At 42.5% G+C, this 17,573-nt stretch overlaps 1 protein-coding gene across 1 annotated transcript in view; it reads right to left on the bottom strand.

Annotated features, from left to right (window-relative positions):
- LOC139638254 (cyclic AMP-responsive element-binding protein 3-like protein 2) overlaps positions 1-16,798 on the bottom strand; it is a gene marked incomplete at its 3' end in the record, with an annotated part of 21,773 nt that extends 4,975 nt beyond the window's left edge. The window contains exon 1 of the mRNA XM_071512324.1: positions 16,305-16,798. Coding sequence (XP_071368425.1) covers positions 16,305-16,403 — 99 coding nt within the window. The remainder of the gene's footprint in view (positions 1-16,304) is intronic.
- Positions 16,799-17,573: the final 775 nt, after the last annotated feature.

Raw genomic sequence — 17,573 nt, forward strand, 5'->3', positions numbered from 1 at the left:
TACTGAAGGAGGAAAACCAATATTTACACCTTTATCCATCAGTGGGTCCATTTCTAACCCTATTGTAAGACTTGATCAGAATAATCCTTAGCGTGTGTGTGTGTGTGTGTGTGTGTGTGTGTGTGAGTGAGAGAGAGAGAGAGAGAGAGAGAGAGTGTGTGGGCTGAATCCCATCACATTGTGACCAAACACTGCAATTTACAGCACTTTACAACTCTTTACCTCCCTAGCGTTTCCTGGCAACGACATCTCCATGGATACCGAGACCCTGCTGATACGTCAAACTGTTGCTGTTTTATCATATCGACTATGATCTGAATACAAGCACGCTCACACACTCACACACACACACACACACACACAATCCAATGTCTGACAGTAATGGACTTGCTGTGATGATGATGGTAATTATAATGGCAGCTGCAATGAATAAAATACTGGTTGCTGCTCTGTCAAAATGTAATGAAATGTCCCTTTAAATGTGTTGAAAATGGAAGAAAAGCTGTAAAAAAAGAGATTGTGTTAAAACACCTTCAGACAGACATTGCAACAATGAAAATAAGATACGTTGCTTATAATGTAATTATTTCTAGGTAATGTAGTAATGTATTATGTTATTAAAGGGACATTTTATTACATTTTGGAAAGTTATTACATTATCAGGTGAAAGAGGTGGAGAGAAAAGTTATTTTTCAACTGACAAGACTACTAAGGAGAAAGAAGAGGAAGAGGTTTTTTAAGAATACAGTACAGAAACCATCCGTATAAAACAAAACCATTCATGGAACATGGACACATGGTGATGTTGTGGGTTCAAATCTGCCTCATGACCTTTGACACATCTCTTCTCTCTCTCTCTTTGTCTTACTCTCTGCTATCTAATAAAGCAGAAAAGCCTTAATAATCATTAAAATAATGAAACGGAGTGGAATAAATCCTCCTCTTGTTCTGGCAGGAAATGGGAGAGGTCAAACTGACTGCATGAAATCAGAACCACACCAAAGACACATAGTAAGGCCTTATATACTCTCTCTGTCATTACCGCAGCAAGGGTGTGTGTGTGAGTGTGTGTGTGTGTGTGTGTGTGTGTGTGTGTGTGTGTGTGTGTGTGTAGATGTAGGGCACTAGACTGGGCTGCGGCCGGACAGGGAAGGACTGGAGGCTGGTCTGGTGTCATTCACACACACACACACACACACACACACACACACACACACACAGAAACCTCTTTGTCTCTGCAGCCACTGAGGGACCAACAGAGAGGTGTTATTTGGGGCCAACTGTGTAACTTGACACTCTCTCCAGCTGGGAAACAGAGCCTCTGGAACTGGAGCCCAAATGGGAATGCTGGGAGTCCGACTGGGACTGGGACAAGAAGTAGCAGGGGATTGGACAAAGGGTTTAGTCATGGACCCACATTAGGCCAGAAACCCCCATTTGATTAGAGTTAAGTTATAGTGAAATTAAACTGTTCCTCATTTTGCTGGGAACCTCCTTCAACCCCCCCAAGGACCCTTGGGTGCCCCAGGACCCAGCTTTGAGAACCAGCTGGTCTAAGGGAGTAGTTCAAAACAACAGGGAATAACTGGGGACTGACCGCAGCGTTGACAGCGACATCCCCACGGCTTTAAAAACCCCTCCAATGTGGCCTTTTGGTTCACTCAAAACAACTCTAAAGGTAATTCTAGTACAGTGAGTCCACATATTGTGATAGCTGACCAGGGACCCAGACATTGAAATTACCTCTGACTGCTTTACCCCACTGGATAAAAAAAAAAAAAAAATCCTAGGGAAAGACACTGTAACAGTGTAACTTGACTCTGCCCAGATGGAAAACAGTACTTTGGAGCCTGGGACTAAACGGGAATGCTGTGAGTTAAAGGAGCACACCAACTTTTAGTTAAAGATGAACAAGAGTTTTTCATGTAAACAACGTGGATTTGTCTAGATTCATAATTTCATTTGTACAGAGATAGAGTATGTTGTTAGACCCCAGTGTCACTGAATACATTTATTACCTTCAAAAATGTTCAGAAAGTCTTAATTTTTAATGTTTACATCCAGATCTCAGTGCAGCGGCTTGGAGAGGAAGCTCCGCCCCTTCATTTGATTGACAGCCTAAGTTGCAGCTGTTTCAGGTAATCATACCAGATACTTCACCCATCGGCACATCATTTAGTAGAACTTCTAGCTCAATGTAGGATTGTAACACAAGTAACATAGCTAGACTAGCTAGCAAGCTAGCAAGCTAACTTAGCAGTCGAATAAGAAGAATGCTACGTCCGCTTTGGCTTCCTCTAACTTCACTTTTCCCCTCTGATAATTAACTTGTCTGGGAAGCCTGTTAGCAGCTTTAGCAGGCAGTTAGCAGGCAGAGAAGCAGTGATGAGACAGAGCAGTAAAAAGCCGACACAGTTGTGCTGGTCAGTAGTTACCAGCTAAATTAACGGTCTGAGAAGGGGAAGGGATGGAAGGAATGTCCATGGTGGTCTGTAATTTCTAACCCCCCTGGGGCTGGGAGTGTGTCTGTGTGTATGTCTATGTATGTGTGTGTGTGTGTGTGTGTCTGTCTGTCTGTCTGTTTTTAACCCTTAGTGACCAGAAGCTTGGTAAGAAGTAGGGGAAGTGGAACGTTTGATGATGTAACACCTTCCTCCCCTGCAAAGCTAAACCAGATGTGTAAGAGCACACCGGAAAGAATGTCTGACACATACTACACACACACACACACACACACACACGGGCCCAAGGGTCATCTCCCTCGTGTGTGTAAGCATGTGTACCTTGCCCTGGGCTCATCCGTGTACTTATTTGCTGATGACACAGCACAACACATACACAAAAGACACACCAACAGAAAAGACAGTGATGCACGTGCACACACACACACACACACACACACACACACACACACTGAGAGGGAATTTCCCACAACACTTAGTACAGATCGTGTGAGGAAAACATTTACATATTTGTCCCTCAGCTGCCCTAGAACCAGCGTCTTAGCATTGTTAGCATTCCAGACTGAAACCAGCGGATCCAACTACTGGAGCTGCAAGCCAAGGTGCAAACCAAGTAGCTGCTGGAATGCTAGTGACACTAACAAGCTGCTTTGACACCGGCTGAAGGACATGTGCAGAAACTTTACCCACACAGTGGCAGCGATCCCTTCACTGGCTCCAAATGTGACCGTTTCCACTTGCCAATGAAGTGAAGTGCACTGGACTCAAATCAAAACCCTGTAATTAGGGTTTTTGAAGGCCAATATCAATACCAATATTTTTGAATCGAAGATGCCAACAGCTGATACTTTGTGCTATTATTCAAACTCTTTCAATTTGACTATTTTCGTGCCAAAAAGGTTTAAAAAAAAAAATACAAGGATTTGACGTTTCTTCCCGAATTTTAATTTTGCAGGGTGCAAAATTGAAAAGACTAATTTCTCCTTCAGAGAAATTAAAACCTTCAAGTGTTCACTTTTGAAGCTTCTCATGCATATTGGAAAGTAAGATATGATCAAATGCAACTCAAGCACTGGAAGTATCTGATACCAATCAGAGCAGCTGATTCCACTGTTCCAGTGCCAGGCTTTGGTGTGTTAGATAACCATGATAGTCAACAGAGCAAAATTTCACCGCACAATCGATTACCAACTGCTAGAAAAACAATGATAAACACTGGGCTAGCGGCTAGCTCCACAAGCAAGCTGTTTAGGTTGGCTGTGGCATTGATATTGTATGTATGTGTGTGTGTGTGTGTGTGTGTGTCAGAACAGGACAAATTCCAGGCCTTGGAGGACTTCGGCTATCCGGGTCTTATCTGGGTCTTATCTAGGGGGGAGACTGCAGGAGGCGAGCCCAGCAGCGAGGCTCTATGTCTGGCTTGTATTAGAGGGCTGGTCGGTGTGGCTCCAGTGTGTGTGTCCATTATTATTAACAAATTGCTCCCTGTTTCTATCACACATTTCCAAATCTGACAAGAAATAAGTTTAAGAAACAGAGTTACACAACATTTCTCCAATTGAACTTTTGCTTGCTTCTGCTTGTTCTCATGCACGCACACACACACACACACACGTCTGTCTTACTCTATTTGTGAGGACCTTCTTCCACTGAAGTCATTCATTCCATCACGCCTAACCCTAACCCTAACCCTAACCATAAATTAGCCCCCTTTAAGTAGTAAGGACAAGCCAAAATTACCTAGTTTCTCAAAAATGTCCTCACTCTGAAGGTCTAGAGCTGAAACTGGTTCTCACAAGGATAGAAGTACAACACACACCCACACCCACACCCACACACACACTCCCTGACCTAGATTGTGGACACTGATCCCAGCTCAATTTGCCAATCCCACCTACCAATCAAAGATGTGATGAGGTCGATGCAAAAAAAGCAGGAAAATAATGGAGGAAAAGTAGGAAAGCAAGAATCTCCATTAGAACTCAACGCAAGTTTTAAGGCAACAAAGAAAACCTGAAATGCTGAATAAAGTTCATCCCTGACTAATGCTTAAGGTGAGCGTGTTGGGACAGAGAGGCTGATCCCTGGAAACTTCACCCCCTCAACCCTGCAGGCAGATTTCCTCCTCTGAGATGGGTCAAAGGTCACAGAGACCACTTGGACACACTCAGTGGATTAGAGAGGTGTGTGTGTGTGTGGGGGGGGGGGGGGGGGGGGCTTGGTGTTTGCTGAGTGGTTAGTCTGTCTGCTTAGGAAGCGTGAAAAGAAATAGCATACTCTCTCTCTGTCATTATCTGTCTCTATACTGTGATCCAGAAGAAGCTCTATATGATGCAGTTTGTTTAAATACATATTTATTGTATCATTGTGCATGCATGGATTTGTTTTTTTATTATTATTATTTTCCTGGGTTTCAGTAGAGAGTTTTAGTGTCCCATGATGGTCTAAATGCTGTTTCAGAGGCTTTTCCACCCCGACAAGAACAAAATTCAGGGGGAAACACTGAATACTTGAATATTTTTAGCATGAAAATGGCCATATCTTGAATCAATCTTGAATACTGGCTTGAAAAATCTGCATTGGTTGAACCGTATCCTTGACTACACTTTCTTTCTTTCTTTCTTTTTTTTTTTTACAAAAGACAGACAGGGGAGGAGTGGAGCTCATGATTAACGGATGTAAACAACAGGATGTGAGAGAGAATAACAGCAGGCGTGATAAGCAGCACGGCTGGAAGTGTTTGCTCTCCGCCCATGGAGTGGGATAGGAATACACACACACACACACACACACACACATCTCAATGTGACAAGAAAGGGTGAAATCCACATTGACTGAAAATGTGCCAAGCAATCACTGTGGACCCATTCAAACCCCCAAAACCATTTCAAGCCTTTAATGTCAATTTCTATTCTACCCAGCATAATCCTGCAGCCCATACCTCTTGCCAGACTTAATATCCTGCGCCGGCCTTTCCTCTATACACTTTAAGAAGACTTAAAGACCGTTTTTGTGTTAAACCAGGACAGGAAAAGGCTTTAAAAATAGGAAGTGCTGCAGCGGAGTCGCGGAGATGTCGAGTTCAAGCACTCCGAGTGGAAAACATCCCGGGTCAACGTTCAAAACTATGAGTCAGCCGTTATCTGAGGGACACTGTGCTGTGTGCGTTGGCTGTGGGGCTGATATTAAAGTGCGTGTGTGTGTGTGTGTGTGTGTGTGCACGTGTGTGAGTTGGCGATACACAGAGAGATGGAAAGACGTGGTCACGGCTAGAGAAAGTGAAGAAAAAACAGATCCATGGGATGATGAATGGAAAAATGTCTGCAGGACCCCCCTCTCCTCTAAACTCCCCCTTTTCTCCCTCCCTCTTGTCTCTCACTATTTCCTATTCATGGAGCTCGAGTTCAAAAGTCTACCCCCAAAACACACACACACACACACACACACCCGCACTTTGTAACCCTGCTCTGTCACAGTGACCGATCATTAAATGTAACTGTCACTCCACAGACACACTGGCCATCCGAAAGTTGCTCAATCACTGAAGTAGGGTTAGACTGATATATCAGTTTGCCGATATATAGGGAAGATATTGGCAAGCATGCATGAAAAGTTTTATTTTCATCATCATCCTGGGTTTCAATGGAAAGTTTTAGTGTCCCATGATGGTCTAAATGCTGTTTCAGAGGCTTTCCCACCCTGACAAGAATGAAACTCTTCTTCTCTTATAGTTTTTGGAGTGAAAGTGAAGTATTGGCACCATATCAGAAACCCCCCATCTGTCCAACTCTAGACTCAACCTCCTCTTCCCAGCCTCAAACACAGCTGGCAGATGCAGGGAGATGCTGTTTATGTCAAACACAAGCACAGCTGTCTTTCTATGGTCCTCTTCCTCTCTTCTCTCTCTCTCTCTCACACATACACACACACACACACACACACACCAACTCACTCATCATGCTCTCATCCTCTGTGTATGCTAGTTAAAAACTGGGTCAGCACACACAAGCATAACTTTTTCCATCTCTGCACTGTAACACTGACCAGTCAGTACCAACCCTGCGCCACCACACACACACACACACACACACACAAACACACACTCTCTCTCTCTCCAACAGTTGCTCAACTACTAGTGAACCCACTCACTCCTCCTCACACATTCACCTTTGCCAAATCAACACACACTACTCTGAATCTCATTCCAGTGAAGGGTTGCTGCATGTTCAGACCCCCCCTACCACGCACACGCACACACACAACACTGCATGCTGGGTAAAAACTAGGTCAGCGCCCTTCTTGCTGGGTACTTCCAGTTAAATTTTTAATCCTTGGAAAAGGAAAACACTCTGGGAAACTTGTTTGGGCGCGCCGCTGATCTTAATTCCTCCATTAAAGCGGAGCATTCTGAGACGGATGCTTGCCAAGTACAAGCACGCTTGAATGTCAACACACACACACAAAGACACAGACACACACGTGTTGAACTTTGCACGGATTAATTGGCTTACTGTATGTCACTCCGAATGAAAAGGTTCACCTAAGACAAAGTCGTGATGGAGGGTTGCTCTTTGAGAGGAATGCAGAGAGAAGAGTAAAGCAGGGTTTGACCGATATGGGTTTTTAAAGGCCGATACCAGTAATGATATTTATGGATTGAAAGAGAGAGAGAGAGATTCACCCATACTTCTGAAATAAGGAAAGACAAAGAGAGAGGTTAACTAGTCATTTAGAGGGAGAAATGGGAGGAACAGAGGAGTGTCTGGCATTTTGGATAAGAGTTGACTCACCCCCGCCCCTCACCTTGCCCTGGAGGAGAGAGAGCAGGAGGAGGAGGGATGGAAGGAGAGCTAAAAAGAGGGGTGAAAGGTTAACTAGCCAGTGGATGGAGGGGTTGGTATGTCTTGATAGTACACTTGTGGCACAAGACAGGATATGAGCTCCAGATCGGCATAAACCACCAAAGTTGTGTCTCAAAGCTTGCACACCTACTGTTTATTAAGCATTTACACTTTACTAGCTTCAGACACTTTGATGTTTATTACCTGTAAAACTGAACCTAATGCAGAAGGCACCATGCCCGATTACAGATTAGTGCTGAACAATATCTATATATGTTATATACAGTATATGCTGATACTACAACATGAAAGAATGCAATATCTTTATCGTAAAGTCTACTATATGGTTATTTTTCATTCATTTTTCGAATATGCACAATCAACAAGTGAAGCAGTGAAAGTGAATACAGAGCTGCAGGCGGGCCTCCCTCAGGCCAAAAATACCTAGTGTAAGAAGAAGAGGTTGATCATTAGTGGGAAGCCCAGTGGGAGATATTCCTATAATCTACCTGTGGAGAGTGACTGGAAGTGTTTCAAACCACATTCATCTAATTTATGCCTAGACTTTAAAACCTTAAGACTGCAGCTCATACTTCAACTGCAATATCTCTCAAAATTGCAATATGTGGTTTGTTGGTATTGTGCAGCCCTACTACTGCTTCTAATGTTGCATTGTGGGTCCCTGCCTGTTTCCTAGTTCCCTACAAGAATATATTATTTTCAATTCTCTTTTTCATTATCATCACTTAAAACATGCCAGTTTAAATATGAAAATGTGAAAACTAACTTAGTTTAATGAATCTTGCAAGAATGTTAAATGAATCTTCTACTAGCTAGTGAAACGCTTCCACTAAGAATATGAATTGCAGAGAAATGTGAAATGGAAAAACAATCTGCCAATGGCAGTTCAACAAGGACCTAATGAAAATCCTACAGTCTCTTAGACACAGCAACACATGCTTGCCCTTCTGCCAGGCATAAAAAGAGGTACTCTACTTAAAAAAGGCATCAAACCTCTTAACATTATGTGCTGAAATTGATGTGTTGATAGTTTTTGTGTATACCGCATTGTGTTTAGTAAGTAGTCTTGAATATGAGTTTTCATGGCTAAACTACTGCACCAAGGACAGAGCATTAACAAGCCAGGCTGTGTCACTATCCAGACCAAGAAACTACTATAGTCATATTTTCTCAGTTATACTTCAATAAAGTAAAGCTGCTTTGTGATAAATGTGTGTAATCTTGCTCATTTGTGAACTTGGGAAAGTGCAGAGAGGAGAAAAGAAAAAAACATTCAAGTGGGATATGGAACAAGTAAGATGAAAGAAAAGAATGTAAAGAAGAGAGAGAGAGAGAGAGAGAGAGACTGGTCACTGCGTTTCACAAGGCCGCTACTATAAGACTGTGCTGCCAGGCTCATTTTAGGGCTGGGTACATAAACAGGCCACTCAAGAAGATATTTCAGCCCACACCCTGCTAACCACACACACACACACACACACACACACACACACAACACACACACACACACACACACACACACACACACACACACACACACACACACACACACACACACACACACACACACACACACAACCATTTAAAATCCCAGCAGCGCCTTGGGGAAAAGAGAGGGGAGAGGGGACGAATGAGGGACAGGAAGTGACGGGAGAGAGAGAGACAGACAGAAAGAGACAGAAAGAGAGAGAGACAGGCAGACAGACAGATGGAGGCAGAGAGAAAGACAGAGGAAGAGACAGAAAGACACAGAAATAGAGAGACAGAGGGTTAAATTTAGCTTTGCTGCAGAGCGTGAAGGCTCCTGTGGATTTGCCATAATGACCGCTCTCACACACTGATTACTACCTTCACTTTGCTCTCAAATGGCTGCGTGGAGCACACTTAACTCCCACACACACACACACCCACACACACACACACACACACACACACACACACACATATACCGCACAGAGTCCCACTTTCCAAGTTGGGAGTGAAGTTGCATCAGATTTGAAAGACGGTGCCATGTCTCAGAAGGAGCTCATCATGTCCTCTACATATGCGCAGCATCTGCGCTGTCAGAACTTGAACTTGAATTTGCGCTACAGCCAGCAAATTCAAGTCAGTAAGGTCCAACTGGCTCCCACAGCTTCCACCAATATGGGTTTTTAAAGGCCCATGCTGACATTTTTTTGGACTGAAGCTGATATTTTGTGTCAATATTCACTATCTTTATATTTGACCATTTTCATATCAAAAAAATCAACAGTTTTAAATGTTTCAATTTTATTCTTGTCAGGGTGGAAAGGCCTCCATTCAAACCCAGCATATTAACGGTAACAATGAAAACATATTCACACATACTTATGGGGAATCCAATCAAAATGTCTCATTAGAATCAGTTCAGGTTAAGGTCTTCCCATAGACAACCAGTGTAGTATCAATTCTACAATAAATATGTAATCAAGCAAACTGCATCATATCAGAGGTGGACGACACTGACTGGACCAGATGTGATTTTTGATAAAAAGCCAATATCAGCAAACTGTCAGTCTAACCCCAGATGAATACAATTCCAGCCAGTAATCTGATTGACTAGGGGCTTTAAAAAGTTCAAAATTCCTTACTTTTGCAATTCTTTAGAATCACGATTTTGGTGAATTCATGCTAACAGCAGCAAGTCAAATTCTTCCGTTCATGTGCACAACTGCTGTGATGTGAAAAGTGTGCAACTCTAACTTGAATGTTTTTCATTTCTTGACTCTAAATTTAACTGGGAATTGACATGGCCCATCAGGAGCCAATTAGCCTGAGCTTAATAGAGTTAGAAGCCAGTGAAATAACCCATTCATAACCCATTATAGAATTTCAAAATCAGCATTTTTGTCCGGCTGATTTTCTGAAAAACCTTTTTGTACGATTACAGCTTTTCGACAAATGGCACCAGTATCAAAGATCTTGGTGAATTCGGTTTCAGAAGGCTTGATATACATCTCTTCCTGAAGGTATAGACAGAACAACCTGAAGATCCGGCACCACGCCTGAGGAAATAATACTGTGTGTTTGCGTGGATGGGAGAGAGGGTTCATTATCATAAATAGGACATTCCCTGGATGAACGCCTAGCAGGCACTGAGCAGCCTGGGCTATTGATAGAGAGGCTGCTCAGGCTGTGGTGCGCAGAGCGGCAGCATGCGTCACTTTGTGAAATGTCATCATGTCAGTGCTTGATGAGCAATATTGTAACTGTGACTTGTTTGTCATTTACTCATTCGCTATATAAAACGTCTGCAGTAGGACGTTTTCTGTGTGTGTGTGTGTGTGTGTGTGTGTCCCGAGTGACCGTCCCTCCCAGCAGACTCTGACACTCATGTTACAGCAGACACATGGACCTTTCAGAAAGAGAGATGGGAGGAGAGAGAGTGAGAGAGAGAGAGAGAGAGAGAGAGGCCACCAGCGAGCAGGATGCCCTGCCCTGACGGAGAACAGGCGCTGCTCTGTGAGCACATGGAGAACCCTCTGTTTACATTAGACACTGCGCGTATGTGTGTGTGTGTGTTTGCTTACTCAGAATAAAATGATTCAATCCTGAGTGTGTGTGTGTGTGAGTTGAGCTCTCAAAGCAATCACTTGTGTTCAAAAGTATTTAAAAGCGCAAAAAAGTGCTAAAGAAATAAAGAATGGCCGCTAGTATCAGACTCATAGAGAAGCGTCACTCCACATCTGTAGGTATGCAGCATTATGTAAGCCGACGCATATTTGGGAAGTCCTGGAGCATGTGCAGAGCAAATAGACTCTCTCTCCTTTTTTTTCTTCTTCTCCAGATGAGTGCAGCGAGTACGCCATGTGCTGAACAGCAAGATACAAGTATGTGCAACTGCATGAGACGGCATTCAAGTTTAAGGCCCCTCTCTCTCTCTCTCTCTGGAAGTCTACAGTGAGTATACAGAGGCAAGGTGTGGATGGTAGGTCACATGTTTGGCCGCTATGCTAAAATGTATGAAATGAAATGAAAATGTATGCGTTTCAGTCAGGAAACACACACAGGAATCAGATTTATGACCCGGTCTGTCACGGTCTGTGGATTATCCAGGTCCAGGTGACAATGACGACAAGGAAATAAAAGTTTCCTTGACACACATGCAGAAATCTGTCGACCAGACATCTTTTTGGGACTAAGTGGACAAGCTGGTCCGGCAGGAACCTGATTCCCTGTCAGCCCGTGAGCTGCTGACTTCTTCAAATTGATAATTACTATTTTCCTTACCTCACTACATGCAGGTATTCATATTACACAAGCTTACACACAGAACTAACTATAGATGTATAGCAGTTGTGAGCCTATTTATACCTATAAATACTTCATGTTGGGAAAACTCATTATCATTACAAGCTCAACAGGTTACAGTCATTAGTCACATCATCTTTTGCATAACCTCCATAACCCTTCCCACACAAACTCGAACGACAAGATTTTACGTAGGCATGATTTGACGGTTTGAAAAAACAGTTCCAAAAACAACCCTGCTATTTGTGTTTAATATCGTCATGAAAAGACGTCATTTGAATTCCCAGTGTACCACTACTTACCACATTAAAAAAAGATTATTTGAATTCACAAATGCCCATAAGTATCTGTGTTCAACTACTCAGCCAAACAGAAGAAATCATTTGAGTTTGATAAACACTATGATGTGGGTTTGGTTCTGAAGGACAGTCGTAGGAGGCAGATTCAAGTTGGGTTTGTTACTCAATAAAAGTAATTAATTAGTCATTACCTGTTCATTTCAATACTATTACAATAATTCTTACTCCTTGGGAAACAGAGGCAAGTTCAACCAGTCTTTGGTCAAAAATGCAAAAACACTAAAATGATCCGTGGATGTAGTGAAGAGATAAGCAGAACTGGAGAAGGTCCAAAACAAAGACCGCAGCACAACTAGGAAACATCCATGATTCATAACTTTAGCTAATATTAGCAGTCAGCTACTTCATTGTTAATGTTAATCATCAAACAACTGGGTCAAACTGTGTCACTTGTAGCCGACAGCTAGTTTTAACAGTAACAGTTGTAACTGCCTATAGTCACCTAATGCTAGTGCTAGCAAGCAGACACAGCTAACAAACTATCTGACTGTCAAAGAAGCATATGAAGAAGAATATGAAGCATAATGGTAGCTATTAATACTACAGATAAAGTGTGATAATGCTTTACAATAAGAATTCAACCTGGTTGAATAACATGTTAACAACATGATGTAGCTGACTGCTAACATTAGGTTAAGTTTTGGATCAACATTATGGACGTTTCTTTGATTTGGACCTTCTCCAGCTCTGCTCTCCACATTTCAAAAGATAATTTTGGTGTATATTTTACATTTTTTCTTCCACAGACTGGTCAAGTCTGCTTTTGTTTCCATTCACTTCTCTGACTTCCAGGTAGTGTTTCCCTCCCAGAGTAAGACATAAATCAAATATGGCCGCCATGTGGATAAAGAGAATCACCTAAGTTAATTTAAGCTACTACAATGTCAATAAGGCTATTTCAGTTAGCATGTGAATGGAGGGGAATGGAGAAAGCAGGACTCCACCTTCATACCTCTGCAATGTTATTCTATCAAAACCTGAGAAACTAGATATATCATGAACTTGCATAACAGAGACAGGGAGAGAAACACAGAGAAAGAGAGAGAGAGAGAGAGAGAGAGATGGGGTGATCGCTTAATGATGAGAGAACCAGACGTTTGGGTGAGGACCACACAAAAACACACACACACACACACACACACACATACCAAGATCCGTAAGTGCACTGCAACTGAGAACAGTTTACATTGTTGTGAGGAATTCCATGTCAACAAACCCAGGGAGAGAAAGTGAGAGTGTGTATGCAAGGTGTGTGTGTGTGTGTGTGTGTGTGTGTGTGAGACCCAAGGAATGAGGAGAGGGGGCACAGCCAGGGAACTGGAACAAAGACACCAGTCTGTTCTCATGGCATCTGAGAGAATCAACCTTTCCTTCTCTCTCTCTCCCATACAGTACAGTCTTGTTGGCCTGCACACACACACACACACACACACACACACACACCATGAATAACTCCACTATTCATTCTTTACTAAACATAGAATATTCGCCACACTAACAAGTACATTATAGTACTTCCTAACACAACCTGGCCTTTATGTGTGTGGGAGGTCAGCAGTAGTCAGGTCAGTGGTTCAAACCCCTGGAGGGGGGGAGAAGGAGTTTAGGCACTACACCCCTAAACTGCTCCAGTGACTTCTATTCATAAGCATACTAGAGTTTTAAAGGAACACACCAAAGTTTTGGGAGATGGTCCCATTGGTCAACTTATTACCAAAATCATCCATGTGTCCCTGGTAGATCATTGGCTCCAGTGCTTCATGCTAACACTTTAGCATACACTATGTTCAGTTATAGTAGGAAGACTGGCCTTTTGTTTGTGGTTTTATTGTATGGCCTGTAGATTTATACATGTAACAAATTAAATGTTATTAAGTCAGTATAGGTGATCTAGCCACAGTTTAATTTTGGAACTATTTCAGGTCAGCAGCCATCTGTGTAATGTCATTTTTGTATCATATTTCATGTAAATTTCATGTAAAGTTCCCATTTCCTCACTTTTAAGATAATGCTTGTAGCCTACTATCACTCAACATAGTCTCTACCGGGGACACATGGATGACTTTGGTGTCTAGGTTCTCATCACATAATGTTTACAAGCAGGCCAATCTCCCAAAAATGTGTATTCCTGTAATAGACAATACATTTTGAAATAATAACAGCAGCAAAACAGACAAACTGCAGCTGACTGGCCTGATACTTTTGGCTGGAATTGTGGCCCCAGGGTTTGTTTAATGAAGATAGATCCACAGCTTGAACCACTCTGAGGTTTTAAGAACGCAAGTCATCACTTGTCTGTAAGGTTTACCTGGAGTAGGTAAATGCCAAAGTGTCTGTGTGTGTGTGTGTGTGTAGTCTCAGTCTCAGTCTCAGCAGGGCAATGGTGTCTGATTCCCATCCTGCAAGCCAGCTGGATTTTCCCCTGTAAACCCAATCGCTCCTCCCACCCAGACACACAATCACACACACACACACACACACACACACACACACACACACACACACACACACACACACACAGTCAATTATGCTCTCTTACACTCACATATGCTTGGACCAACTCTCTCTCCATCTTTCTCTCTCTCTCTCTCTTTCTCTCTCTCTCTCTCTCTCTCTCTCTCTCTCTCTCACACACACACACACACACACACACACACGCTCCCTTGGCCCAGAAGTCTACCCAGAAAGCCATATGGCTGGAACACATACCTCAAGTTACATAACTGAAAACGCAAGTCCTTCTAAAAGCAGGGTTCTCCTTACTGCAAGGAGATGCTGTGTGTGTGTGTGTGTGTGTGTGTGTGTGTGTGTGTGCACGTGTATGTGTGTGTGTAACCTATTGCTGCAATAAGAAGCAGCCTTGAGGGGAGGTTCTATAGGTTATCACCCTGTTGCATCAGTGTGAAACGAAGCATACGAAGCAAAAAGAAAAAAAAAGTGATTGTCATGATTAGTAAACCTGTGTAATGAAACACAAACACCTGCCTTTGCAAACACTAAGTTACATTTTCAGGGGGAGCGCTAACAACATTTTCCACATTTTCTACATACTTAAGATGCCAAACTTCCTTATAATGCAAATGGGCTCTCAAACGTTTTCATGTTTCAGACCCACACTTGAAAAAATGTAAGAAGAAGAATGGTATATCTGTCTGTATGTTGGGAGGCATTTTCTAATTGGGGTAATTTCAAGTGAATTGAATTATACTGTTAAACTACTCATTTTGCTGGGGAACCCCTCAAGGAGCCCCGAGGGCCCCCACTCTGAGAGCCACAGCCCTATAATCAGCAATAATTATGGGCTCTTTTTTTAAAATCAAAGGGATTTAAAATCATATGTAATAATCTTTTCCTTGTGTGGCGTTTTTTTTTTTTTGCTAGATTCAAGACTTTCCTCCTGGGCTTTCAGTGGATTTCCAGTGGCAGGCTGTGATGTGAACTCCAGACGCCTGCATCTTAAAAAAAAAAAAACACTCTATCACTGCAACCAGAAAGGCGAAAGGCTCTAATTAGTTTCCCAGCGTCATTATAGAAAGTTAGATAAGCTGTTGATGGGCAAAAATGACTTTCAGCTCAATTTTGTTCAGTTCAAGAGTATAACTGGAGTTTAGAAAGAAAACTTTCAGTGCATGGTTTTGTAATTAAAGGCTGCACACACACACACACGCACACGCACACACACACAAACACACACACACTCTACTGCCCCATATCCAGTGATCTAGTGGTAAATAAAAATGTGGCTAATCTGTGACTTCCAGTCTGATCATCACAAGGCAAACAACCACCAATATAAACAAAACTCTATTGTATTTTCATAAAAGTACTAATTTATGCTTTTCCCCTTCAAAGACCCTAACTTCTCATAACTGACATCACTTTAACACTTTTTACTAAACGATGCCTTTCCACCAGAAAGTTTGTAGACCCAATAATATGGGTTTACCCTCCACTGCATCTCTCACTCAGTTTTTTATTATATGCATTTGTCAGTGTCATTTGTTACTCTGTTAAACACTTGGTGGACCATGCTGTTGCTGTTTAAATGCGCTTTAGAAAAAAAAAAGAAAGTTGCCCTGGTGAGAAATAACTGCATACCTGCATCCTGGACCCCAAGGCTCAACTTGTGAATGGAGAGCCAGGAGCGCAACTAAACCGGATCAGCTCGCTCACACACACGCACACACACACACTAAACAGATTACACCCCCTCCTCTCTGAATTAAGCCTCATCAAAGTGAGATAAGGGTGATTATGGTCGTGTGTGAAGCTGCACAGCCGCCACTAGGCCCTCATCGATCAATCCCACAGTGCGGGTCCTTTTCCCCAATCACCGATCGATCACTTACGGTGCTGTAAAGGACGGAGTCGTTCTCCCCGGCCTCGGACAGCTCGCTGAGGTTCCTGTCCCAGTGCAGAAACGACTCACTACTGTCCAGGATCTCCATGCTTTTTCCTCGCCGCTGATTCTGGCCTTTAAACGATGCCCGGGTCTGTTTCTTCTTCTTCTTCGCAGCAGCAGCAGCAGCAGCAGAAACACAGTGACACTGTTGCACTGCAGTCCGGTTGGAAAGCAAACTCCTTCAAAGTGAGATCAAACCGCAGAACGCCTCGATCCTCCAACTCAGGATGGGAGAAAAAAAGTTATTAACAAGTTGTGTGAAAGGGAAAGACCGACGCGGATGTGCAGAAGTCCCGCTTTAGCACACAGAGGAGTGGATGTGTGTGTGTGTTGTGTCTGGAGATGAGAGCGGCAGTCGGGTCCTGGCTGCGTCTTGTTTATTATCTTGCTTTGGTTCAGGGTCCAGCACCGTCTTCCTTTTCTTTTTCTCTCCTGATGGGAAGCTCTTTCTCACAGCCAGACACACTGGAATTTATGGGCGGAGACACCAGAGAGAGGGGGGGGGGGGGGGGAGGGAGAGAGAGAGAGAGAGAGAGAGAGAGAGAGAGAGAGAGAGGCTTAGGATTCATATCCAGGGTAAATAATATTCATGTTGAAATATACGACTATGACAGCATAACATGTTTAATATAAGACTATTAATATTTCACTGGAACAGTTGCTTCAAAAGTGTCAAATTTCCACAATTAAAGAAATTCGACTTCCGGTCATGAATTTCAAAATAAAACCCTCATTGCCTGTTGTGTTATTGTTACAGGTTAAAATCAGTGATACAGTGCTAAGTATAAAGGTGGGCAAACAACACTATGACATCCAGTCAGTGGCCATCATAAGGCAAATTTCCACTAGTATAATATATATATTTTTTTAAAAATCAGTGATATTTTCAGAAAAATATGGATTTGTTTTTTTCCCCCTTGAAAGACCCTACATCAGTTTGATAAGATAAAGTAGCATGAAACTTTAATGATTCCCTGGGGGAAACTGAGTAATTGCAGCAGTAAGTAGTGATAGGATAATGCAATGAAAAATAGAATATAAATAAGAATATATTTAAATTTCTGCAACTGAAAATGTCAACACTAGGATGTGTTCAGTCGGCTAAGTAAAACATTTTAATTAAAAGTATGAGTAAGGTATAGATCACAGCTTAGGAGGGTGTTCAAAATAACAGCAGTAGACTGTATTAGTGATTGTGATGCATCCTTGCTAATTC

Source organism: Centroberyx affinis, unplaced genomic scaffold, assembly GCF_046629955.1.
Source record: "Centroberyx affinis isolate AG114_WGS23_722 - 3 ecotype Tasmania unplaced genomic scaffold, CSIRO-AGI_Caff_v1 ptg006241l_1, whole genome shotgun sequence".
In the NCBI taxonomy this organism is placed as follows: Eukaryota; Metazoa; Chordata; class Actinopteri; order Beryciformes; family Berycidae; genus Centroberyx; species Centroberyx affinis.